This window comes from Perognathus longimembris, chromosome 6, assembly GCF_023159225.1.
Source record: "Perognathus longimembris pacificus isolate PPM17 chromosome 6, ASM2315922v1, whole genome shotgun sequence".
Classification (NCBI taxonomy): domain Eukaryota; kingdom Metazoa; phylum Chordata; class Mammalia; order Rodentia; family Heteromyidae; genus Perognathus; species Perognathus longimembris.
Genome location: NC_063166.1, coordinates 37,122,599 through 37,149,599, shown reverse-complemented (window position 1 = coordinate 37,149,599; position 27,001 = coordinate 37,122,599). Strand labels below are relative to the sequence as shown.

Here is a 27,001-nt window from a genome sequence, read left to right as displayed (position 1 = left end):
ACCCTAAGCTTAAATTGGAATGAATGAATGAATGAATGAACAATGAAATCTATGGATATAAATGAATACATATTTTAGCTATGAGTGTACTTTTTTAAAACCACTTAAGGACTCTTGCTGCCCACTGATCCTACTATGTTTCAAATTTGTATATAGATATATACAGATAGATAGATGGATATGTTCTTTTAACTAAATCAACATATAATATCAGTCTTCCATCAACTTACTGGAAAGATTTTTGATGAACTGAGTATATTCATGCATTGCTTCAGCATGGTTAATCTTTTTTTATAACTTATTTATTAATTAAACAAATTGTTTGACAAGGTGTTGTGCAAAAAGGGTACACTTACTTAATAGGGCAGTGTGTACATTTCTTGTGATATCTTACACCCTGCTTTTCTTTCCCTTCCCTAGGTCAGGTAGACATATATACATTACACAGTGTACCAAAAACATATACAGTAGCCACGTGGCCTATGCCAAAGGAAATTCACCTAGGCCTTTAAATGTAATGTCATCAATAGAGTTTGCTTATCCTTGTCTTATATGAACGTACATATATAGCTTTTGAGCGATTGTGATCCACTGAGAGGTCTATTTTTGACCTTTATATGTTGAGAAGTTGTTTGGTTTTAGTTACATAATGTAGGGTCGCTGACCCAAATCTGTGGGAAATAACATTTGACAAGAAGTTTTTGGTTTCACAGACTTGGTCTCTACTGTGTCCCCCTCCCCCCACCTTAACAGTCATATATCAAAGAGATCATGCCCCTTTGTTTTCTGTGTTCTACACTTGTCTCGCTTAACATTATTTGTTCAAGCTCTGACCATTTCCCTGCAAATGCCAATATTTCACCATTTCTAATCGCTATGTAGTATTCCATTGTGTATAAGTACCATATTTTTTGGATCCATTCATCTGTGGAGGGGCATCTGGGTTGTTTCCATATTTGGGCTATTGTGAATTGTGCAGCGATAAACATGGAAGTGCAGATGTCTTTTTGATATCTTGGGGCCTGTTGTTCAGGATAGATGCCTAGGAGTGGTATGGCTGGGTCATAGGGTAGGTGTATGTTGAGCTTTTTGAGAAACCTCCATACTGTTCTCCAAAGTAGTTGTACTAATTTGCACTCCCACCAACAATGGAGAAGGGTTCCTCTTTCCCCACACCCCCTCCAGCATTTGTTGTTGCCTGAGTTCAGAGTATAGGCCATTCTAACTGCAGTGAGGTGGTATCTCAGGGTTGTTTTTATTTGCATTTCCTTTACTGCCAGGGATGTTGAACATTTCCTCTTATGTTTCTTTGCCATTTTTATCTCTTCTCTTGTGAAGTCTCTCTTTAGCTCCTTTGCCCATTTCCTAATTGGTTTACTGGGCTTGGAGGGGCTTAGTTTTTTGAGTTCTCTGTAGATGACAGATATTAGGCCCTTGTTGCTGTGCTGGTAAAGATCCTTTCCCATATGGTTGGCTGTCTTTCTAGTTTGGTGGCTATGTCCTTAGCTGTGCAGAAACTTTTTATTTTGTAGTAGTCCCATTTGTCGAATCTCTCTCCTATTTGTTGTGCCCCTGGGACTATATTCAGGATGTTCCTTCCTGTGCCTATAAGTTCTAGTGTCTTTCCTACTCTGTCCTGCAGTAGTTTCAAGGATTCAGGTCTGATGTTGAGGTCCTTGATCCATTTTGAGTTGATCTTGGTGCATGGTGATAGGCTTGGGTCTACTTAGAGTTTTCTGCATATGGCTGCCCAGTTCTCCCAGCACCAGTAGTTGAAAAGGCTCTGTTTTTTCCATTGTATGTCTTTATCTCCTTTGTCGAATATCAGATGACTGTAAGAGTGTGGCTCTACTTCTGGGTCTTCAATTCTATTCCATTGGTCTTCAGGTCTGTTTTTATACCAATACCAGGCTGTTTGTGTTATGATGGCTCTATAATAGACCTTGAAGTCTGGTATTGTGATACCTCCTGCACTGCTTCTTTTGCCTAGAATTGCTTTGGCTATTCTAGGTCTTTTGCTGTTCCATATGAATTTATGGTTTGCTTCCTCTATTTCAGTGAAGAATGTAGCTGGGATCTTGATGGGGATTGCATTGAATTTGTATAACAATTTGGGCAATATGGCAATTTTCACTATATTGATTCTGCCTACCCATGAGCATGGGAAGTCTTTCCATCTTCTTGTGTCTTCTTTGATTTCCCATTTTAGATTTTTATAGTTCTCATTAAATAGGTCCTTCACGTCTTTGGTTAGGTTGATCCCTAGGTAATTTTTTTTTTTAGCAACTGTAAATGGTATTATTTCCATAATTTCCTTTTCTCTTTGTACATTGCTGGTGTACAGAAAAGCTGCTGACTTTTGTGGATTGATTTTGTATCCTGCTGCTTTGCCAAAATGGTTTATTAGGTGTAGGAGTTTGGGGACTGAGTTTTTTGGGTCCTTCAGATATAAGATCATGTCATCTGTGAATAGGGATAGCTTGATTTCTTCCTCGCCGATGTGGATCCCTTTGATGTCCTCCTCTTGCCTTATTGCTATGGCTAGGGATTCCAGCACTATGTTGAAAAGAAGTGGGGAGAGTGGGCATCCTTGTCTTGTTCCTGAGTTTAGGGGGAATGATTTTAGTTTCTCCCAATTTAATACGATATTAGCATTTGGTCTGTTGTATATGGTTTTTATTGTTTTAAGGAATGTTCCATCTATTCCTGTTCTCTCCAGAACTTTTAATAACTATGGGTGTTGTATTTTGTCAAAGGTTTTTTGGGCATTGACTGAGATAACAATGTGATTCTTGATTTTAGTTCTGTTGATGTGGTGAATTACATTGATTGATTTACGGATGTTGAACCATTCTTGTGACTGTGGGATGAAACCTACTTGGTCATCAGTTTCTGGATCCTGTTAGGTAATACTTTATTGAGGAGCTTTGTGTCTGTGTTCATTAATGATATTGGTCTGTAGTCCTCTTTTTTGTTGGGTCTTTGCCTGGTTTGGGGATGAGTATAATCTTAGCTTCATAGAATGAGTTTGGGATTTCTCCCTCTGTTTCTATTTCATGGAAGAGTTTGAGGAGTATTGGTATTAGCTCCTCACTAAAGGTTTTATAGAATTCATTGGTGAATCCATCTGGGCCTGGGCTTTTCTTTGTTTGGAGGCTCTTGATTACCCCCTGTATCTCACTGTAAGTTATTGGTTTATTTAGTTGATTTATTTCTTCTTGGTTCAGTTTGGGCAGTTTATATTTCTCTAAGAATTGATCCATTTGTGTAAAGTTATTGTTTTTTAGTGAGTAGAGGTTCTGGAAATAGTTCCTTATGATTGTTTGAATATCGTGTTGTAATTTTTCCGGTGGCGTCCCTGATTTTACATATTTGAGTCTCTTCTCTTCTTTCTTGGTAAGTCTTGTGTGGGGTCTGTCAATTTTATTTATTTTCTCAAAGAACCAGCATTTGGTTTTATTTATTTGTTGAATGGTCTTTCTATTTTCAATCAGATTTATCTCTTCTTTAATCTTGGTGATCTCTCTCCTCCTAGTCATTTAGATTTGATCATTTCTTGTTTCTCCAGTTGTTTCAGTTTTATCGTGAGGTTGTTCACCTGCTCTGCTTCCATTCTTTTAATGTGAGTGCTGAGGGCAATGATCTTGCCCCTCAGTACTGCCTTAGCTGTATCCCATAGGTTTCTTTGTGATGTATTTTCATTGTCATTGTGGCTTATGAATTCGTTAATTTCATCCTTAATTTGGTCTGTGGCCCAAGTGTTAGATAACAGTGAGGGGTTTATCCTCCAAGTACATGTGTAGCCTCTGTGGTATCCTTTGTTATTGAGAGTTACCTTTATTCCACTGTGGGTAGATATAATACATGGGATGACGTCAATACTTTTGTATTCTTTGTGTGGGCTATGACATGGTCTGTTTTGGAGTATGATCCATGGGCTGCTCAGAAGAAGGTGTATTGGGTTTCTGTAGGGAGAAAGACTCTGTACAGATCTATCAGATCCATTTGGTATATGGTGTTACTTAGGTCCTAGGCTCCCTTGCCAATCCTCTGGGTGTTGGACCTGTCTCTTGGAGAGAGTGGAGTATTAAAGTCTCCCACTATGATTGTGTTTGGGTCTATCTTGTTCTGTAATTCTGTGAGAATTTGCTTGACATATGTAGGGCCTCTTTTGTTGTTTATCACCGTGATGTCTTGATTCTGGATTTTTCCTTGTATTAAAATGTAGTGTCCTTCTTTGTCTTTTTGAGTTGATTTTAATGAGAAGTCCAGCTTGTCTGAGATCAGGATGGCTACTCCTGCTGTTTTGGTAGGTGTGTTTGCTTGGAAGTTATGGCTCCATCCCTTCATTTGGATCCTGTTTTTATCCCTTGCTGTAAGATGGGTCTCTTGAAGACAACAGATGGCAACTTTTTGTTATGGATCCACTATGTCAGTCTGCTCCTCTTTATTGGAGAGTTTATACCGTTTATATTCAAAGAGAGCAAGGAGAAGAGTGTTTTTTTCCCCTTCCATTTTCCTGTTAAGCTGTTTTTCCTCTCCTTTTTTCCTTGTCTTTAATGAGCTGCTCTTTCTGTTGGGCTCTGGCTATTGTAGTTTCTTTGTGTTTCTGTCTGTGTGTCCTTTATGATTTTGTTGGGTGAGGTTCCCCTCTTAGAATTCGCTGTAAGGCTGGTTTTTTATTCAAATACTCCTTTAGATCCTCTTTGCTATGGAAAGATCTGGTTTTTCCCTTGAATGTGAATTCTAGTTTTGATGGATATCTAATTCTGGGTTGGCAATTGTTGGCCTGTAGGACTTGGATTGTGTTCTTGCACACTCTTCATGAGTTGTAGGTTTGTGTGGAGAGGTCTGCTGTGATTCAAATCCTTTTCCCATTGTAATATAGCTCTTTCTTCGCTTTGGCTGCATTCAAAATTTGCTCTTTATTCTTGAGGTCTGAAGTCTTGATTATTATGTGCCTGCGGAAGGATTTTCTAGGGTCCGGTCTGCCAGGCGTCCTATAGGCTTCGGTTACTTGGGTGAGGTCCTTGTGAGATTGGGGAAGTTTTCTGCAATAACTTTATTGAAAATATGTTGTAGCCCTCTGCTCTTGTGTTCGGCTCCTTCTTCTATTCCAATTATGTGCAGATTATATCTCTTTTCTTTGTCCACTAGCTCCTGGATTAGTCTGCCCTGGAGTTTTACCGTTTCTTGGAGTGTGGTAATATTCTGGTCCTTATCAGCTGCATCGTCATCCAAAAGAGAGATTCGGGATTCGATATGATCAATTCTCAATTCTTTGTCCTGTGGCTTCTAGTCTGGAGTTTATGGATGTCAGCGAGGTATTTATGGTTGCCAGATTAGCTTTCGTTGTGGAAAGTTCTTCCTTTAAAGAGTTGTATTTTGAATCTATTTTTTTATGCATTTCGCTTCTCAGGATGTTAAGGTCTTCTTTAATGGAGGATTGCACTGTATCCATTTTTGCTTCCATTTCTTTCTTGACTTCCTGAAGGTCCTTCGAGACTTCCATTCTAAACTCCTGGAATTGTTTTCTGAACTCGTTCCTGAGGCTTTCCATCATTTCTGTTATCATAGCCTCAGTTGTTTTTTTATTCTCCATCTACTCTTCAGTTGTACTACTTTTTGGAGCTGGCGAGTTGGCTTGACCTTTCATGAAGTTTGTAATATTTCTTTGTGATTTGCGCATCAGGAGATGTGTAGGTGGCACCCTTGGCTTGGCTTTGTGCTGGTTCCCACTGGTCCATCAGTGGAGACTTGTTTGTGTCCTGGCTCTGGGTTTGAGTTTGGTTGTTGAACCTTACTGCCCAATGGGTGAGCGTGATCGTCTCAGTTGTTGCTAGGGTGGTCACCCTCACTGCACTTGGGGGTGGGTAGGTTCTGTGTCTTTCTCTGAAGGACTGCTCTCCAGCTGTGTTGTGCTGACCCTTGTGTGCCCCTGATGGGGGTTTGCGGGTCGCTGATTCAGTGTGGCATGGAGACTTTTCTCTTCTTTGAATCTTTTCCCACTTGGTACCATGGTCAGAGTTGCTCACCTCTCAGATTGAGAATTGTCACTGAGAGACGGCTCACCCACCTGTGTGGATTGCTCCTGTCGGAGCAGGTGTTGCTGTTGAGGGGTGTTCTGCCCACTCTGATAGGCAGAGTGCGCCTATCAGAGCGGGCGCTGCCACTGGGGGGCCCTGCCTACCTATGCAGAGTGCACCTATCAGAGTGGGCTCTGCTGCTCGGAGGCCCTGCCCACCTTTGTGGAGTGTGCCTATCAGAGCGGGTGTTGCATCTTGCCCACTTGTGTGCTCCTGCGGGGCGTTGGGCAGGAGATCCTCCTGCTGGAAGGCTAGCCCGCTGGCCCATGCTGGCCCTCCGGTGGGCACATGCGTGTGCACTCTAGTGCTTCCTTTGGGGACATGCTGCCCCGAGTTGTTGGAGGGTGCCTGTACCCTCTCGCAAGTCTGCTGTGGGGGGCGGTATGCATGGATCCCATAAGATTCAAGTGTCTGGGCGCGGGTTGGTGCCCACAGACTCTCTGCACCTCCGCTGTGAGGGGGGCATGTGTTCGAGCCCAGATGTCCCTGCCAGGCTGGTATTGCACACCAGCAAGCCTGTGAGTGTTGTTCAAAAAGTCTGCGAGGACCAGGTGCCTCAGATGGCATTCCAATGCCTACCAGTCCCTGGGTCCCTGCTTGGGGGGGGGGGGGGGGGACGGGACGGGGCATGTGTGACCTGGTTCAGGCTCCTCAGCTGGGGCTTTGGGGGATGCCTGTCTAAGGTGTTTCCGGGTCACTTTGTTGGGCACTGCTCCACCTCTTCTAGCTCCCGTGTCCTCCCAGAGGCTGTAGGGTCCTAGAGCCGCCAGATATGGGCCTCCTTTGTAGGGAGGGGGAGGGAGGGAGCTCTAGCTTCTTTGTAGGGTTTGGGTCTCTGCTAGAGCTGGTCTCCCGTTGCGGGGTGGCAATGGGGAACTTACTGGTCCTGGATTGTGTGTGTGTCCTGCGCTTCTGTGGGGTTTTCGGGGCTGGGGTGCTGGGGTGTGACAATTTTTCTTTTGGTGGTGGCGGTCCCGGCTCTCCCCATACAGCTCTCCCCATCTGCGCCACCCGGTTCCCCTACTGTTGTTTTCTGGTCCCAGCCGTTCAGTCCCGCACCTCCAATCCCACGCTGCAGTCTGTCTCGGTCGGTCTGCGCTCTGCTCCGTCTGGGGTTCGTGGAGCTCCTGCTCTCTGGACTCTGCACTCCTGGCATGACTTTTCGGCTGTTGCTTCTCTGGTCGCTGACGGTCTGCAGTCCCATTTGCCAGTGCCGGTTCCCTTTCCCAGCCTGGCCCTGTTCGGGCTGGGGTGGGGGGGGATACCTTGGAGATTTTCTGGCTCTGTCCAGGTTATAGGCTCTTTTTATTTGTTCTTTTTTGTTTCCTGTGTTTCTCTGTTGCTTCTGGTTGTTGGATTTGCTGGATTCTTGATGGAGTGTTGGGTGCTGGAGTTCCCAGCTCACTATTCAGTTGGAGCGAGTTGGGGTGCCTCCCTATTGTGACGGTGCTATCTTCCCTCTCTCCTTGTTAATCTTTTGCTAGTCTGCCTCTGTTAGCACTTTTCGACCTGCCCTCATCTAGACCAACCCAATGCCTCAGCCACAATTATCGCACCCTTCTCTGTCCCTTCCTGCCTCCCTCCCTCATTCCAGCCCTTCCCTCTTCTGTCCCTTCCTCTTTACTTCCCTCTTGTCTTTTCTTCATTCTCCCTCTCTCCATTTACTCTTTTCTTCCTTTTCCCCCTCTCCCTCCCTTCTTCTACTTCCTCCTTTTTGCTTCCTTTATCCCTGCTTTTTTCCTTCCTTCCTTCCTTCTTTATTTCCTTCCTTTCCTTCCTTCTTTCCTTCCTTCCACAGTGGTTGAGTCCTAGTCTATACTAAGTTCTCTGGTAAGGCTAAAATGAACCAACACTGCTTGCTAGTATCAACAATACCCTTAATTGCCAAGAGGAGATGACATATGCATAAGCAACAGCTTCAAGTTGCCCTTTGTGCTATGTTCAGTGAAGAGGAACAGCCTGAGGTGGAGCTGATTCCCAGAGGGATCCACTGTTGGAATATAGACAAGAAATTGAACAATGGATTACTTTCCTATTTCTCTTACATTATGTGAAGTCTGATGCAGGGTTTTGGCATTACATAGATAGATGATTGATAGATAGATAGATAGATAGATAGATAGATAGATAGATAGATAGATATAAATGATAGATAGTCTAAAGTCCAAAGTGTTAAAAGACTTTCTCCTCAAGATGGCACTGCTAGGAGAGGTAGAGACATGTGAGAGGATCTTAGGTCATTGGAGGTGTGATTTCAGAGGATTAGGACCCTGTTCCTTCTTCTCTCTTGCTTCCTGGACATGAGTTGAGCAGTTTTCCTTATGAGGAGCTCCTCCTATGATGAGCTAGCTAGTCAGAAGCCCAGAGAAGACAGTGCCCACAAGAACTGCTGATTTATGATGCAACTATTCTTGTAAAAGCCAGGAAGAAATTTGTTGTACAAAATGTGTACAACAGATATGGACGTACCTCATTTCTTATAGGGAAAATTGGGTTTGGATTTTGTACTAATTTTAAAGGCTTGTAACTAAAAGAAATATTACAGTAAGAGCTCTCTCAAGCAAAGAATTCTTTAGGGAATAATTGCTCTCTGGTTTATCTTTTGTGTAAATCTGAACTTTTCTTCTTTAAGTGCTTGTCCAAAGCAGGGACTATGTCATAATTAGATGAATTCCAGTATATAGCAGTATAGATCCCCAGAAACCTATACTTAAAGTCTAGCATCACACTGCCCATAAGGTGGGGACAGATACTGTCCCTGACAGTATCTAAAGGATTAGATTATAATGTGTATTGATTTTACATATGCAAATAAGTAAAACCACCACTGTGGTTACAATTAATGCTCATGCTGGCTATTTGTTTTTCCTTCCTTTCTCTTATCAATGACATTTTCCTTTTTGGTCCCAGTTCTTGCTGAACAATTTGCACATAATAATCCTGAGTATCAGTAAGTACAGAGCTTTCTAAATTGAAATGTCTGTAATTCAATCTTAACCACTCTATCTAGATCAGCAATTCAGATTCCATTAGCTGATTTCTATGCTCTCATTATTTCTGTTTCAATGTGCTCCTTTTCGTGGGCTAAGGAAAGGAGGAGGGAACTTTGGTCAAATAATGGGAATGCAATCTGTACATGGCCTAGATTTGAGCGAAAAAATCCCATAAACACTTTCTGCAGAATTCCTTATACTTTGCACTGCTGTAGCAGAAGACATGGCAAAACCTACCTTCCAGATAAAGGCTACCTTGAAGAGCATTCATCTGTACTGACAACATGACAATCTCTATAAAGCATGTCAGCAATGTGGCACCACTGTCAGGAGCCTCATTCTTCAGTTATTTAATGTCCTCTGTATATGTTAACAAATGCAAGCCCAGGGAACTTGCTCACTGATTTCTGCTGTGACAGAAAGGGATTGAGCAGCTATATCTGAGACCTCAATTATAAAATGTCACCTCTCTTCCACTGTCAGCACCTTTGGTTTGGGTGGGGGGACATTTTAGACCACCTGCTCCCATGAGCTCTATTGCTATAAGCTTTCTGCTCCAGTGGTTCCTGTACTTCATTCTCATCCCTTCTAGTCTCAGCCATGGGCTTTGTCCTTCATCAATCACTACAGGTAGCCCACATGAAAAATGTCTTGATACTCTTTCCCATGGCTCATGGAGAGAGGGATAAGTCTCTACCACCTAGGAAATTGTATGATTTCTTGTCATCACATTTCCCACTATCATTTTGTAGCTGCAGGCAGCTGCAGGCAGGATGTTACCAAGAGTGATATTACTCTGTTAGAATGCATCAATGGTTCCCTACCTCATCATACTGCAGTATTTCCATTGGCTGCTAAGGGAAGAAGCCCAGCCCAGCAGCTCTCAAAATTGACCATACCTCAGCAAGGCTTGAAGAATGTGTTTGTTCAACAGCACATTATAGAACCCATCTCGGAGAGAAGCCTAAGAATCTGCATGTCTTACAAGTCTTCAGATGGCGTTGATGGTCCAGGAAACACAGCATCACTATACTAACTTAGTGAATAGACACAAAGTTTGAAGCCAGACTACTCCATTTCCCACCTTTGTGACTCAGACAAGTTATTTAACCTCTCTGAACCTCAGTTCCCTCATCTATAAAATAAGGAAAATGTGAGCAACCTCATGAAATTCTCATCAGAGTAAATGTATGTGAAGCCTTAGCATGGAGCTTAGGAGATTGAACACTCACCAAGCGGTCATTGGCAACTACTTCATGCAGCTAAGAACACACAGGGCTCTGGGACCTTTGAGAGATTGTCAGTCTCACAGTAGAAGTGGGGGATGGGGTGGGCATGCACATGCACACCATGACTGGGTCTTAAACTCAGGACCTTGGTGCTGTCCCTTACCTTACCTCTCAAGGCTGATGCTCTACCACTTGAGCTACAGCCCCATTTCTGATTTTTTAGTGGCTAATTGGAGACACAACTCTCATGGATTTTCCTGCTTGGGCTGGCTTTGAACCACAATCCTCACAAGCCTCTTGAGTAGCTAGCTAACATTACAGGTATGAGCCTTGGGCATCCAGCAGAAATATGTATTTTAACAGGAGCCTGGAGACACAGTGGAGCCTCCTTTGATGCTTGGAAGTTTAAAGCCTTTTCCTTCAAGATTAGCAGGAAAGATGCCTTTGATTCAAGCCTGTTTATTCCTGCTAGTTGTCAAAATATGGAGTCTTCCTGGCCCTTGTGCCTTGTCTATGAAATTGGAAATGTGAGGTTTTATCTCCTTTCTTGTCTTCAAGTTTTATTCTTTGTTTGAAGACTTAGGGCAGCTGTAGATTTCCTCTTGTGCAGCTGTAATAGCTTTAAGTTCATGGACAATCAACAAAGTAACAGCTCACTGAATTAGCAGAAAATTCTCACCATGAATTGCAGAGCACAGACCTAGGAAAATGGCCACCCTGGAAAAAGTAACAGCAATGACCAGGCAAAAGAGGACTCTTCCTTTCTGAGCTACATGAAAGAACATAAATTACTGATAAGGAATCCAATAGTTCTAGGCTTCTCCATTCACAACTCTGGGTGCATTTATAAATGAGCATGTTGAAATGATTCTTTGACACCAGTCAACTTATTTTGCAAGTAGAGATCATCATAGTAAAACTAATGATGACCTAGGACCAGAAGCACTTTTAATTTCCTAAGACAAGTCAACCATCTTTATGTGTCCTTATCCTGTTATGAAACTCTATAAATCAAATTCACACTTTCATGCAATAATCATTTAAAAAGCTAATTAAGGAGGAGGACCGGGACTGGGAATATGGCCTAGTGGCAAGAGTGCTTGACTCGTATATATGAAGCCCTGGGTTCAATTCCCCAGCACCACATATATAGAAAACAGCCAGAAGTGGCTCTGTGGCTCAAGTGGCAGAGTCCTAGCCTTGAGCAAAGAGAAGCCAGGGACAGTGCTCAGGTCCTGAATCCAAGGCCCAGGACTGGCAAAAAAAAAAAAAGAGGAGGACCACCAAAATGGAGAGACAAAGGGTGAACAAACACAGCAATAGTACTCACTGGACACTATGCTGAAAATTACCTATACAATTTGTGAGTGGAGATGGGAGGAAAAACTGGAAGAGAGCAAGGAACAGGGTGGCATTGTCCAAAAAGAAATGTACTCTTTACCTGACTTATACAACTGTAACCCCTCTGTACATCACCTTTATAATAGAAATTTTTTTTTAAATTAAGAACAAGCTATAGTTCCCCCATACTAATATAGTCTGTCCACAGTCACTAACATTTGCATTTTTTGCCATTATTAGGCCTTGAACTCAGGGCCTTACACTCTTATGTGACTTCTTTTCACAAGACTGGTGCTCTACCACAAGAGTCATACCCATCTTCCAGCTTTTTGTTGGTTTATTGGAGGTAGAAGTCTCACAGACTTTTCTGCCTGGACTGGCTTCAAACTGCATTCCTCAGATCTCAGCTTCCTGAATAGCTAAGATTACAGGCATGAGCCACCAGTGCCCAAAGGTATTTGCAATTTAATCAAGTAAACATCCCAAAAGTTCAGCTGTGTATGGACACTGGAGCATCTTGTCTGAGAGACACAGGCCACTGCCATGCTTACTTAGTCAATATCCTTAGTCAGCTGGCTCTACCCCAGAGTTGCCTACAGTTCTGCAGATCAAGCCAAGTCCTCTCCTCTTTCCTCCCATCACTAGCTTCTTCATTTCCACATCAGTGGAGCCAATCAGCTCACCAGTCTACAAGTTGTATATTTAGTCTGGTCATCCACAGTAATGTAATATATTGGTAGGAAAATAAAGCAATTTAAATATGCTTTCCCTTGCTGCCAGAAATTATGTAGTTCTCTAAGAGAACCTAAACAGCAATGACAAACAGGCCTGGTAGGAAGAAAGACATTGAAAAGAAATTATTTCACCTCCTAGGTCTCCCTTCCCATTCCAGGACTTAATAACAGGCACTGCTCAGTCAAGAAGAACCCCTATGAGCTGGGAATATGGCCTAGTGGCAAGAGCGCTTGCCTCCTACACATGAAGCTCTCGGTTCGATTCCCTAGCACCACATATACAGAAAACGGCCAGAAGAGGTGCTGTGGCTCAGGTGGCAGAGTGCTAGCCTTGAGCAAAAGGAAGCCAGGGACAGTGCTCAGGCCCTGAGTCCAAGGCCCAGGACTGGCCAAAAAAAAAAAAAAAGAAGAAGAAGAACCCCTATGACTCACCTGTGGCTGTTTAGCACTTGGACCATTCCCCATTCAAAGTGAGATGTGATAGATCTATGGAATGCACACTGGTTTTGAAGACTTTGTGCCAAAAAAGTATGCAAAATACAAGTGTGCCACAAATATTATGTGTGCCATTATGTGGATGCATGCTGAAATGATATTTTAATAACCACATTAAACAAACTATTTCATCAAATGAATCTGCCATTTACTTTTCCTGTTTAATGTGGCTATTAGAAAAATTAGAATCACATTTATGAATCACATTATATTTCTGTTAATGTTGACTCAGAACTATGTTGTCCAATATGGTAACCACAAGTTACACATGGGTGTTTCAATCATATCCATTTAAGTTCCATGTTGACTCATTTGTCACATTAGGTACTATGTAAGCTCTTAGAACCCCAAGCAGCCACAGCTATCACCTTTGATGGCCCACATACAGGACATTAGCACCTTTGCACATAGTTCTGGTGCAAGAGGGTCAGACCTGGTATTTGTATACTCCTCTACCTTATCTCTAATCTGGAACTCATTGGTAGATGTTTGTGCTCAAAATTTCCTCCCTTGACCAAGCTCAAACCCAAGGGTCTTGTCTTCTGCTCAAATCCAATATTAAATTTATGGCACGCTTATGAGAGACCCTTTATGAGAAGCCCAACTCCAAACAGGCCATCATACGCAGCCTCCTCTCAGGTGACCATCAAGGCCCTTCTCTCCTCATCCAAAACCTCTATATTAGTTTCCAATTGCTGCTATAATTAATACAACAAACTTAGCACTTTACAACACTGATTTATCCTCTTCCAGTCTAGATGTCAGCAATCTAAGATCAGCATATTACCGGACTGAGCTCGGATGGGAACACAAGGAAAGGAAACCTGTCTCATTGCTATGTCAGCTTTCACCAGGCTGCCTGGACTCCTTGACTCACTACTGCAGCCATCCTGTCCCTGCTTCCCTCCCCACATAGTCTCCCTAATTTCTAATCTCATTCGTACCAAGATTCTTGTAATTATACTTGGTCCACCTGGGTAAAGCAAGATAACATCCCCATCTTAGAATTCTTTATTATTCTTCTATCTACAAAGACCTTGTTGCTATGTAAATTTAAAACTTCACTGTTTCTGGGATTTAAACTATGGGAGACCCTTGCTACCCAGAAAACTAGCACACTTTATCTGACTACTGCATGCTGGGTAAGGAAGGAAAAAAATTGTACATAATCCAAGGAAACCTCAAACTGTACATGTTTTTTTTTATTACAATGTCCTCAGAAAAGTCATGCAACTCTGAGAACTTCACAGACCATGCAGTTGCTCATGGGCCTGAGGCAAGATATGAGTCTTTCTCTTAGGAGGTCATATCACTGCTCCCTATAAAAGCTCCATCAAAGGCTTGTTACTGGGCTGTTACTACCACAAATTCTCAGACCCCTCGAAACCCCTACCCGCCACATCCTCTACCCAGGAAAGAAGCTATTTGTCCAAAAGCCAGTAGCATGACTAGTGTATTGAAACCATCTTTGTTGGAAACCAGTCTACTATTTGAGAAAAAAAGAGCGGAGATAGTAAGCATAAGTCTGAATCACCAGAGAGGCAGGGGTAGAGAGCCTCAAATGAATCAGTCCAGGAGAATTATTTTTTCCAGTATTAGGGTTTGAACTCAAGACTTCATACTTGCTCAGCTTAAGCAGTTGGCATGCTGCCATTTGAGCCATTCCTCAACCAGTCTTTTGCTAGTTCTTTTGGAGATGGAATTTCAAGGACTTTTCTACCTGGTCTGTGAACAATGACCTTCTAGATCTCAGCATCCCACAGTGTCCATCAGTCCTCCAGACACTTTGGGACCTTTTATCTCCCCAATTTAAAACTAAATATCCAGCCAGGCGCTGGTGGCTCACACCTGTAATTCTAGCTTCTCAGGAGGCTGGGAGCTGAGAATCATAGTTCAAAGTCAACTTGGACACGAAAGTCTGTAAGACTCTGATCTCCAATTAGCAACCAAAAAGCTGAAAATGGAGTGTGGTTCAAGTGGTGAAACACTATCCTTGAGCAAAAGAAATGCAGGGACAGTGCCCAGGCCTTGTATTCAAGCCCCAGGACCAGCACACACACACACAAAAGGATAATTTCCAGGGCTATGAAAATCAGTGGTAGAGCACTTGCCTAGCATGCATAAGGCTGATCCCTGGTTACAGCACAATAATAAATGAAATAAAATAGTAAAATAATAAGAGAAATCAATTTAATCTCCAACAAACAAACAAAAATAAGTTTCCAAAACTATCAGATATTCAGAACTAGGATTTTAAATATCTTTTAAAACAGGTAAGGATTTCAAAAGGAGGAAGAGAAGAAATGGCTGCAAATATACTGGAACTCTTTTTATAGTCCTGGAGTGTAAGGATGTTAATTAAAGAATCTCAGAACCAGAGAGGATCTGAGAAAATAAGGAGTAAAGGCATAATTGTAGGCATTGTTTCATTTAGTTCGCAACAACAATTGAAAAGACAGTTCCATGAGTTACTTGCAACTCTTGTCAAGATCTTGATAATCCCTGTTTTCAAAAATAAAAACAAAACAAAAGTTGAAAGTGCAGAGTGTAGGAGACCAATTTAATGAAAATCTTCCACCCCAGTAAAGGACCTATTAATAGTGAAGAACATGAAACAGCAAATCAAGGGTTATGAGTGAGCATGGGAAAACGTCTTATAGGTATTTGGTCCCTTTGAGAACCACATTCATAAAGTGGAAGTATGGCACAAGTGATAGAATGCCAGCTTGAGTGAAAAGGCCAAGGGAGAGCATAAGACCCTGAGTTCAAACGCCAGTGCCAGCACACACACACACACACACACACACACACACACACACACACAGAGAGAGACAGACAGACAGACAGACAGAGACAGACAGAGTGGGGCGGCACACATCAGGCTCATCCATCTCTCAAAACATAGGTAAAGGATTTAGTGATTGTGAATGATGGCTCCACCAAGAGGTTCCCCAAACCTATTGTATTGTGTATTTTAGCTCCCCCCACACACAGTGAATGATAACTGCTGTGTCCCTCCTTCCTAGGGACCCTGCTGTGCTCCGTATGTTTACATACAAGTTCTCTAGCCCTCCTCTGCTAGCAAGCAACCATTCCAAGTTACATTTTACAAGGGCAGAATTGCATGGGGAGACATTTAAGCAAATGGCAAACTACCATTTAGCTTGTGAGTAGGGACACTGGGTCTTGAGCTCATCCTAAGTCAAGAAGCATAAACTGGGCTTAAAATATGCTCAAGGGATCCAGCCAGACCACATAGGGCCTGGCATATCCTGTCTCCGTTGTCAGACTCACCTGAAGTCACTCTGACTCCCAAGCTCTGGTGGCAGGGACTCCAGTGTTTTGTGCCCCTAGAAATCATATCCTTGAGTTGTGGGTTGCAAAAACCCATTTTATGGAGCAAAACAAGGAATAATTCTGTAAAGAGCATCTAGGGGTCCCAGAGATGATAAGAAAGCTGATTGCCAGGCAGAAACTAGACAGCTCTAGGGATTGCAGTAAAATTACCTCTGACCAGAAGGATCCAGGCAAAAGACTCCTTGGCCCTCTACTCTGATGTTCTGGCAGAGTATATCCACTTGGAAAAACAATTTCCTAGAATTCCTGGCCTGTTAACAGTGACACTCCACTGTATGTGTGCTGGGATGGCAGGAAGGGTACTCCCTTGGGATATGTGAAGCACCAGCATGAAAACATATTGATACCAGGGGGAAGCTCCCACAAACCCTCCATACTTAGATTCGGTGCCCACATTCTTCACAATTAAAGTTTGGTGTAATTTCTTATCGTGTCTTCCCCAGCAACACTGAAAGGTCCTTGAACACAAGATCAAGAACTTTGACATCTCTGCTTCCAATACCACATCCTCTAACCCAGTACTGTCTAGGAGAACTCCTGTTTATCCGGATCCAACTAGCCATGTGTCATGTAACAATGTTTCAGCCAATCAAAAGCCATATATATGATGGTGTCTCATATACCACCTCATTTGTGTATGTACCTTCTGCTATGTTTGCACAATGATGTTTGCATAGCAAAAGATGCACTTCTCAGGCCATGTCCCAGGATGTCCAGTGTGGATACAGGAATATCTGACATCCCCCATATGTGTTATATTTGCATGTTATATTTGTAATGTACCAAGAACTGACCAAGGAAAGAAAAGACAGATATTTTGAGACCCTGGGCATTAAGAGAAGTCAAAAATTACTCTAAGAATGAGTCTCCTGTCAGCTATCCTGTGAAAAGCTCAGTTCCTGATTGCACTGCAGAGGCATGGGGGGAGGGGAGTGTACCCACTCCAGTTCTGGAGCTTGAACTCAGAGCCTGGGTACTGTCCTTTAACTTTTTTTTTTTGGCCAGTCCTGGGCCTTGGACTCAGGGCCTGAGCACTGTCCCTGGCTTCTTCCCGCTCAAGGCTAGCACTCTGCCACTTGAGCCACAGCGCCGCTTCTGGCCGTTTTCTGTATATGTGGTGCTGGGGAATCGAACCTAGGGCCTCGTGTATATGAGGCAGGCACTCTTGCCACTAGGCTATATCCCCAGCCCAGTCCTTTAACTTTTTTGCTCAAGGCTAGCACTCTACCACTTCAGCCACAGCTCTACTTCTAGCTTTTAGGTGATTAATTTGAGATCAGAGTGTCATGAACTTTCCTGTCATGATCCTCAACCTCAGCCTCATGATTAGCTAGAATTACAGGCATGAACCACCAATGCCCAGTTTGTAGAAGCATTTTATTTTATTTTGGGCCTGGATGCTGTTCCTAAGCTCTTCAGCTCAAGGATAGCACTCTACTATTTGAGCCACAGCGCCACTTCTGGTTTTCTGGTGGCTAATTGAAGATAAAAAGTCTCACAGACTTTCATGCTGGGTTGGCTTTGAACTGCAATCCTCAGATCTCAGCCTACTGAGTAGCTAGGATTACAGGTATGTAATTACCAGCACCCGGCATGGCTTGTACAGGCATTTTAAAAGGGAACTTATCCTCATGCCTTTGAGTTCACTCAGTTTTAACAACTGCTTATATAAAAGCCATGCCAGTAATCCTAGCTACTCAGGAGGCTGAGATCTGAGGGTCACAGTTCAAAGTCAGCCCGAGCAGGAAAATCCTTGAGATTCTTATCTCCAATTAACCACCAGAATACTGGAAGTGGTATTGTGGCTCAAGTAGTAGAACTGTGGCTCAAGTTGTAGAGCACTAGCCTTGAGCTGAAGAGCTCAGGGACAGTACCCAGGCCCAGAGTTCAAACCACATGACGCACCGAAAAAAAGAGCCATGTTTTTCTTGGTCCAAAGCTCATTTTGAATAAGGACAATCTGAATGTTTCCAAATATTTTCTGAGCACTTATGGAAAGCCAGGTGCTGGGCAAAGCAGGAAGCCAATGTATCATCAAAAGAGCTTGGTACCCAACACCATCAATAACCCAGTGTTCATTTACTCCCCTTTTTCTACACCTGTCTAGTACCCATCAATATTCTGAACAGTTTACTCCTTAATCCTTTATCATTCCAGGCCCCACCCATCTAGCAGGTGAATTAGAGCATGAATGAAATGGATTAGTAAACCTGTTTCCTGAATCTGGCTCTACTCATTCAATAGCTCCTGTTTAAGTTAAGACACCACAGCTCAGTGGAAGGTATGCAGACAAGAAGATAGGATCCCATAAAAGAAACAGCCCCAGAAGCCAAAGATTTACACTCCCAGGTGGCCAGTGCCTTAAATGGCTCCTCACATATCATTCCTGTGCACTGCTATACACAGCACCCTGCAGAGCTCCTGAGCTCTGTTCATTAGTGTTGACTGCTGAGTGGATTTGTTAACAGAAAAACATGTGTTGGGTACTTAGCATGGACCAGGTGCTGATGCATAAAGACCCTATGAGGTGGATGACAGTATGGTTCCATTTACTGATCAGAAAAACAGGAAAGTCAAATCATTTGCCTGAATTAATAGGAAGATGAGCAGCCATTCACCTCAGATGGTCTGACCCCAGAGTCTGTAGCCTTAGCCACTCTGGTGCTAAGTTCACGGTGCAGGGGAAGCAGGAGGCAGTAATCACCTGAAGAGCTGATGTGGTTCTTCCCTCTTGCTGACTTTAGTATTGATGTGAGTGGCTCACCTCCTTACCTCCAACCACCACTTCCCCATCCTCATCACCTGTCATGTCAGTCCTGGATGTTGTCACAGACCATAAACATGCACCACTGCTAACACACAGGCACAATGCCTACATGCATCTGATCATATAAAATAATATTTATTGAAATGGACTCCAAGAAATGAAAATCAGAGGATTTTTCTTTGTAGCTGTTTTTTTTTGTTTATTGCTTTTTGTCTTGTTTGTTAGTTTATCCATTGTTGGCGGTGTAAAGGGAGCACAGGCATGGATGGACAAAGGGTGAACAAATGCAGTACTCATACTAGACACTATGTTGAAAATGAACCTACAACTTGTGGATGGGGGTGGGAGGGAAAAACTGGGAGAGGGTGAGGGAAGGAGTGACCTTGACCAAAAGGAAATGTCCTCATTACCTGACATATAACTGTAACCCTGTGTATATCACCTTTATATTAACAATAAAAAGAAAAAAAATTAACTGATTTGAAACTTTGTGTATGTATACATACACACATTATGTATATTACATATACACTATATATATATATCACTCCTAAAATCTCACCTCAAGACTTTCTTCTACCTTCTAGCTCCCCTTGAGAAATTCCATTCAACTGATTCTCTTACCCAAAATTCCAGTTTCATAAGTCCAATTGCTTTCAAAGACATTTTATTAACTATTTCCCAGAAACAGAGCTGTTTAATCATAGCACCCATGTGTGCTTTTTCCTCACCAGGTTCCTCTACCTGGATAAATAGCACTTCCTTTAGCCAGATGTGTGGGTGGCAGGGCTTCCTGGCCTTCACTCTCCATATCATTTGGGCACGAGTCCTCTCTCCTAACGCCACAATCTCATCAGTGTTTCTCCACCTCTACCTCAAGCAGTCCCTCACTTCCCCTTTCTGCTCTCCCTCTATTCTCTACAACACAGGAAGTCTCTGTAAAACGTAAGTGAGGGATTTTTACAGGAGCTTCTAACACCTTCAGAAACCCAGACTTCTACCTTGCCTTAAGTGTGCTGAAAGATCTGTGCCCCTTCATTTACCCAAGCTTCTCCAGTATGTTCCAGCTTGCTTCAGCAAACCCATTTCCCATCTGTCCTTCCACTCTCCAAACTTTTATCCACATCAGGGCCTCTGTCTGTATTCTGCTGCCCTAAAATTCTCTTCTCTCAGCTGTTGAAGCAGTTGGTACATTGGCCTTCAGGACTTTGTTCTTAGTTTCTTGCTTTCTTCTTCCTTCTTTCCATCCTTCCCTTCTTCCTTTTCTTCCTTCTTTCCTCCCCTTCCCTTCCTGTCACCTGCCCTCTTTTCCTCTTTATTTGCTTCCTTCCTTCCTTCTTCTCCTCCTTCCTCTCTCCTACCTTTGGATCAAACCCAGGACCTCACACATGGTAGGGAATCACATCACCACTGAGGTATATCTATGGCTTAGCTCCGAAGTCCTGTCCTCAGAAATGCCTTTCCTGGCCCAGCCATCCTGTCCCACACTGTCTCTGGGTCCCAGTGCTAGCAAACATTGACCAACTGCTTTCCAGGTGCTGTCATTTATTCTGTTCTATTGATAAGCTCTCAATTCTTAACAACTCTGTGAAGAGGGCACTGTGTTTGCATTAAAGTGACTGGAAACCAAAGAACTCAAGACTGAAGACAAAATGTGCATTTGAATCTGAGGTTTAATAGTTATGAGAAATGGTCTCTTAATTGCATTCTGTGTAGCCCAGCTCTATTCCCAACTTCACACCATATCAACCACCTCTCTCATTTCCTTTAAGCACATATTATCTTGTTTTGTTATTTCAGTATTACCAGTCTGTTTGGTCAACAGTAAACAATGTGTATTCACCTTCCCAGTGCCTTCCATGAGGTAGGAGAACAATAAAGATGTCATCATATAAATGAATGAAGATTCTGTTGGGATCAAGAAACTAAAGCATTTCTGATGGCACTTTAGTGTCCACAATTGTCATCTGTCAACACAAATAATAAGGACAAATTGTTTTAGTTTTTAAGTGATTGAGTAACATTATCTATGCTTCATGTTTTTCAGAGCAATTTTACTATGCAGGTCCCATCAATAATCTCGGAGTCAGCATTCCAACGGTAAGATTGTGATGTTCTATTTTGTGTTGTTATTTAGTTATTGTATTGAACAGTTTATTGAAAGAGGAGAGAAATAAAAGGGAAAATGAAGAAAGAAGAGGAGCAAAAGTAAGCAATGAAACAGTTTAAAATTTTCTGAGCTAGGCACTGATGGCTCATTCCTATAATCCAAAAGTTGAGCAGTGGCTCAAGTGGTAGAATGCCAGCCTTGATTGAAAAGGCTAAGGTACAGCACACAATGCCTGAGCTCAAGTCCTAGTACTGGTGCACACACGAGTGCATGCACGTACACACACACACACACACACATACACACAAAGATCCTTACTTAAGCAGTGAAGAGAGATGAGGAATAGATCCTTTCTTAATAAAGCTATTATTATACAGTGAGCACTTACATGTTTGGTTTTATCATCTGATATGCCCTTGAACTTTCAAGAATCCTCCAGGCCCCAAACCCACTAAGAACTGGGGCTGCTGCCAAGTGCTGGTGGCTCATGCCTGTGATCCTAGCTAGTCAGGAGATTGAGATCTGAGGATCATGGCTCAAAGCCAGCCCAGACAAGAAAGTCTGTAAAATTCTTATCACCAACTACTCAGAAAAAAAAAAAAAACAGAAGTAGAGCTGCTATGGCTCAAGTTGTAGAGCATTCACCTTCAGCAAAAGAAGCACAGAGCTGGACATTAGTGGCTCACACCTCCTAGCTATTCAGGAGGCTGAGATCTGAGGATCACTTCAGTTAGATACCAGCCTGGGCAGGAAAGTCTATGAGACTCATCCCCAATTAACTACCAGGAAAAGGGAAGTTAGAGCTGTGGCTCAAAGTGACAAAGTACTAGCCTTGAGCAAAAGGTTCATAGACAGCACCCAGGCCCTGAGTTCAAGCCCCAGGACCAGCACAAACAAACAACAACAACAAAAAGAATTGGACTGCTGGGTCTTGTCCACAGGACCTCTGATGTCTACATCTCCACATGGCTGGAGCTGCTAGTGGAATGTAGGAAGCAGTAGGCAGGCCAAGAACTGTGCTTAGGGAGGCTGTCCATCCACTGAAGGCACAAACGCCAAAGGCTTCTACAGCTCCCCTGTCACTACCCTTACACTTACTCCAAAACTGTGTGTTGGTCCCCTCTAGATTGCTCTAACTACATAGCAAAGGATGGGTAATTCCTAAAGAATAAAGGTTTATTTAATCCACATTCTGGAGGTTGGCAAGTTCAAGGTCAAGGGGCAGACAGCATTGGGTGAGGGTCTTTTGGATGACATTGCTGCAGAGTTCCAAGGCGGCCCAAGACATCACAGGACACAGGGAAAAACAGAAATCAGAGGTAAACTGGACTTTATAACAAGCCCTGCTCTCCAGAAAAGCTACTGGCCCATTAACACATTTTCTTAAAGGTTCTACTCCTCCAACCTCTTAATAAGACCTCTGAGGATTTGACTTTCAAAACAGTTTTAGATGGCAACTTTCCAAACCTGGCAGGTTTCCACCAAGTAAACAAGAGGCCCGCATCCTGAGTACTCACGGGTAGGACTTAGAGCTGAGACACATTCCTTTTCACAAAAGTGAGATTTATGAAATGGTTTGGATTTGGGCTACTCTGACATGGCAAGCCATTTTCAGTGTGCAACAACAGGAAGAATTTGATGAAATATATAAAAAGGATTGTTAAAAAAAATGCCAGTCATTTACAAAGTTTTCTTTTCATCTTCTCAGGGACCCACAACCTGAAGGAAGTTCAGTGTCTTTCTCTCTTCTACTGAGTTTTATTCCGTGGATTTGTTTCATTCCCACCCTGATGTCTGAGTTGCTAAACTGCCGTTATTTCAGCAGCCATCATCCCAGTGGCCATCTTGGATTTCTACTAACTTTCTTTTCTCAGTGATACTTTCCAGGCTCCCCACTCTGAAATTTGCCAGAATTTTCTCCTAGTGCTTTTAAGTATAATTTAAAAAAACTTTTACAAGGGGGCTGGGGATATAGCCTAGTGGCAAGAGTGCCTGCCTCGGATACACGAGGCCCTAGGTTCGATTCCCCAGCACCACATATACAGAAAGCGGCCAGAAGCGGCGCTGTGGCTCAAGCGGCAGAGTGCTAGCCTTGAGCGGGAAGAAGCCAGGGACAGTGCTCAGGCCCTGAGTCCAAGCCCCAGGACTGGCCAAAAAAAAAAAATGTTGGTACTGGGGATTAAACTCGGGGCCTAGGCATTATCCCTTAGCTTTTCCACTCAAGGATAACAATCACATTTCTGGATTTTTGCTGGTTAATTGAAGATGAATTTGTCTTCCTGGGCTGACGTTGAACCATGATCCTAAGATCTTAGCCTTCTGACGACAAGCTAGAATTACAGTCTTGAGCCACAATGCTTGGCTTGAGTTGTTTTGTTCTGTTTGTTGTGTTTCTGGTTTTATAAGAAATAGCCACCTATTTTACTCCAACCAAACCCTAGCAATAGACTCTGACTATCCTAGTTGCTCAGCCCAGAGGCCCTAGATTCATCTTTTGCCATCTCTCCCACCTCCACACAGGAAATCCTATTAGCTCATCTTTCCAATCTATCCAGAGTCTCACCCTTCTCCCCAGCCCCCCCCCCCCCCGCCCACCAGTCATCCCCATCTCTAACCTGCAGTAGTCTCTACCTCTTCACTTTCACTATAGTCTCTTTTCCGGCTAGCAGCCAGAGACATCCTATTAACATCTATTAACACCCTATTAGCAACTACCTAACTCTACTACCTAACTCCTTCTGTTCCCACTCCTCTGTGAGTACATGTTCATTACAGATGCAATTGTCAGGCAACTATTGGACTTCATGGATGCTGAACCCTTGGGTGTGGCGGGATGATTGTACTTAGTAAATAGTTGACTGTACTATGAGTCATGCATCTAATACTTGACCTGTGTTCCTTTCAGGGAGAATATCAGGTCTTGCTGAAACTATACAATGAAAAACGTTCCACTGTGGCATGTGCCAATGCAACCATTATCTGCTCCTGACTGGCCTGGAAACTCAGTCTCATGGAAGCTCTGGGACCCCTAGATTTCCTCCTCTATAAGAACCAGTGATGACAGAAAGTGGCTCTACAGCAATGCGTTTTGGAGTGCAGCTGCTGAAGTCTGCTCTAGGATCACATGACACCAGGCTCTGCAGATGTAAGGAGGCCCCTGGAAAGATTCACTTCCCAGGACACTCTGTCTGAGTGGTCTCACCAGCCTTCAGGATCATGCCTTCTCACCTCAAACTCACATCCATTTCACTCTTTAAGAGTATGTCCCCTCAGTTTCCCAGAATAAAATCAGGTGTCCCACAACTGTGTTCATCACTTGTCCAAACTATTTTAGTTCTGTGTGTGCTGTCATTAGAGCCATTTTCTCTAGACACAAGTGTCCACAGCAATGCAGCAGAGCAGTTCTAGGAAATTCAAAAGGGTGGTGGCCTGTCAAAAATTGAGGTTCCGGGATGATTGCGTCATTGCTGCTCCTGGGAAGTTTCTATGCCCTTGAACCGGGTGTGGGGGTGGGGGTGCTCATTTTACCTTCATCAGCTTCCCATCACTCTAGCAAGTACATGGACATTCAAGTCCATGATTGGTTGGCCCTATTTCAACCTATGACAAAGCACAGTGGGAATATGTGCCCAAGCAAATTCACCTCACAAACAGGAGTAAGAGGGATAGAAGGGATCAGGGCCCACAATCCCCTTCAAGGTCACGTCCCCCAATTACCTAAAGGCCTACCTCTTAAAGGCTCCATCAGTTCCCAACTACCAAGCTTTTATCAATGAGTCTTTGGGGAAACATTCAAGATCTAAACAATACCAACCCCCAAAACATGATTATATCTGGCCTCAACATAGGATGACATTAATTCCTTCCTTCTTTCTTTCCTTTCTTTTTACCTTCCTTTTTTCCTTTGTTCCTTCCTTTCTTCCTTCCCTTCCTTCCTTCCAGGAATTACTATTAAATGTTATATATGCCTTTATGATGCACTAGGGAGCAAAATAGACACTGCCCCTGCCTCCATATAGTTAGTGGTCTGCTGAAATATTCAGAAACCACATGTCTAATAGTGGGCCCATTAATTCATTTGTGGAAATCCTCCTCTAACGCCTCAGTAGACAAGCAAGTTGCCCACCTCAGAAGCCCTGGCCTCTTGTATCCTGCATGTGAAGATGGCACCTAGGCTCTGCAGCCCCTCCTCCACATTGAGTCTCCTATCAAACCTTCCTTTCCATGGCCACAGGCCCAATGGTTGGCCCTCTTGCTCCTGCCAAGGGATGGAGTAGGGTGGACTTTATCATTTATTCATTTCTGATATCCAGAAGACTGCCACTGTGCTAGATTAAAGGAGGAAAAACAATTCCACAGGTGCTTGTATTTCCTATATACACATAATTCAACTACCTGGAATGGTTGGCCACAAATGCCTGGTAAACCAGACTTTTAAACCTTACCATCTAAGGTTTTCTGGGTTATAGAGAGACAAAAATAATATGTAGCTGTGACTACATCTAGGCCTATAGTGTTCCGGAGGAAAAAAAAATATGCATGATGGTACCAGGCTCCGGACAAACCTCTGGTTACAATAAGGGTTAGCACTGTTAGACACAGGAACAAGCCCTTTCTGACTCCCTCACACTTGAGTCATGGCTCCTTTATTGGTGCATGGTCCCACAGCTAGCACAGGTTCTTCAGATATCCCATGTCCCAAAGCTCAGAGTAGTTGTCACAGCCTGACAAGGATGTGAGTGAACCCAGCCATTCCCTTGAACTTGAACTTGACAAGTGTGCCTGTGTCTATGAGTATGGGGGTGGGGGGCGGGATTCAGCCACTGTAAGCATAGGTTAAAAGTTTGAAAGTATGGGTTAAGCAGGGATTTCCATTGATGGAGACGACCTTTGTCAAGGCTGAGCAAATATACCAGTACTCAGCAATGTCACTAAGGATGTCACATAGGAGAAAAAGAAAATGTTTTTTGGTCCCCAAATGTGCCGTGTCTTAATGTCCTGCCATGAGCATTAACTTTCCCTACCAGGAGTTTTATACAAGTTGAGAACATTTCTAGTGTTTAGGAGTCTAGCATTAAAACATCATCAGCCTTGGAAGGAGAAAAGGGCAAAGCCCATGACCACTTATTATCTCTGCCAGAATATAATAACTAAGACTGAGTGTGGATTGGGTATCCCAGAAGGCAGGATATGTTAAGGGGAGCTGGCAGCACAGCCAGGTTCTCTTAAGGCAACTATCTTTGGGAAAAGAGGGGCTACAGATCCCAGATAATCTATAAAATAAACTCATAAACAGAGTTTACTACTTTTTCAAAACTCACCATCAAGAAACTCCAAAGATTCAATTACAATGGACTCCAGATAGGAAGCAACAGTCTGGTTCCAGATTATTCTCTGCCCAGGACCAACAATCTCCCAAGGGAATCATCCAGGTCTAGCCATTGGTACCTACTCACCCTTCTTTATATTTTTGAGGAAATTCCAATGCTTTTGTATACAGCATTTAAAAAATATATATTTTTGAAGGAAATTCCAGCGTTCCAGGAAATTTGTTAGGCAAGTCTGGCAGAATGGTGGAGAGCCCTTGGGTACAGATTTCGGCCTCACTTGGAAGGTTTTGGCTGTGAAAGAGAACACAGCTCAATGTGGACATGCCGGCACTTGTGACGCTGAGTCCTCTGGAGTTCCAGTGTCAGTCAGGACTTGCTGGGATGTTCTTGGTGTTGTCAAGCTCTCACCTTCGTTTCTCTGTGGTGTTTTCCCTCAGGCCTCCCTGAAAGTTGGCTTTGCCCTTAAAGAGTCCTGTAATAGAAAATCCTTTCAGCAGCTGGAAAGCCCACCCTCACACTGCCATGACACAGAGATGAGCTGGGCACTGGTGGCTCACAC

General features: G+C 43.2%; 1 protein-coding gene across 1 annotated transcript in view; it reads left to right on the top strand.

Moving 5' to 3' along the window:
* Nucleotides 1-24,440, top strand: part of Ly86 (lymphocyte antigen 86) — a 70,312-nt gene extending 45,872 nt beyond the window's left edge. The window contains exons 4-5 of the mRNA XM_048348562.1: nucleotides 21,050-21,102; nucleotides 24,018-24,440. Of these exons, the coding sequence (XP_048204519.1) occupies nucleotides 21,050-21,102; nucleotides 24,018-24,101 (137 nt within the window). The 3' untranslated portion in view covers nucleotides 24,102-24,440. The remainder of the gene's footprint in view (nucleotides 1-21,049; nucleotides 21,103-24,017) is intronic.
* The last annotated feature ends 2,561 nt before the right edge of the window (nucleotides 24,441-27,001 follow it).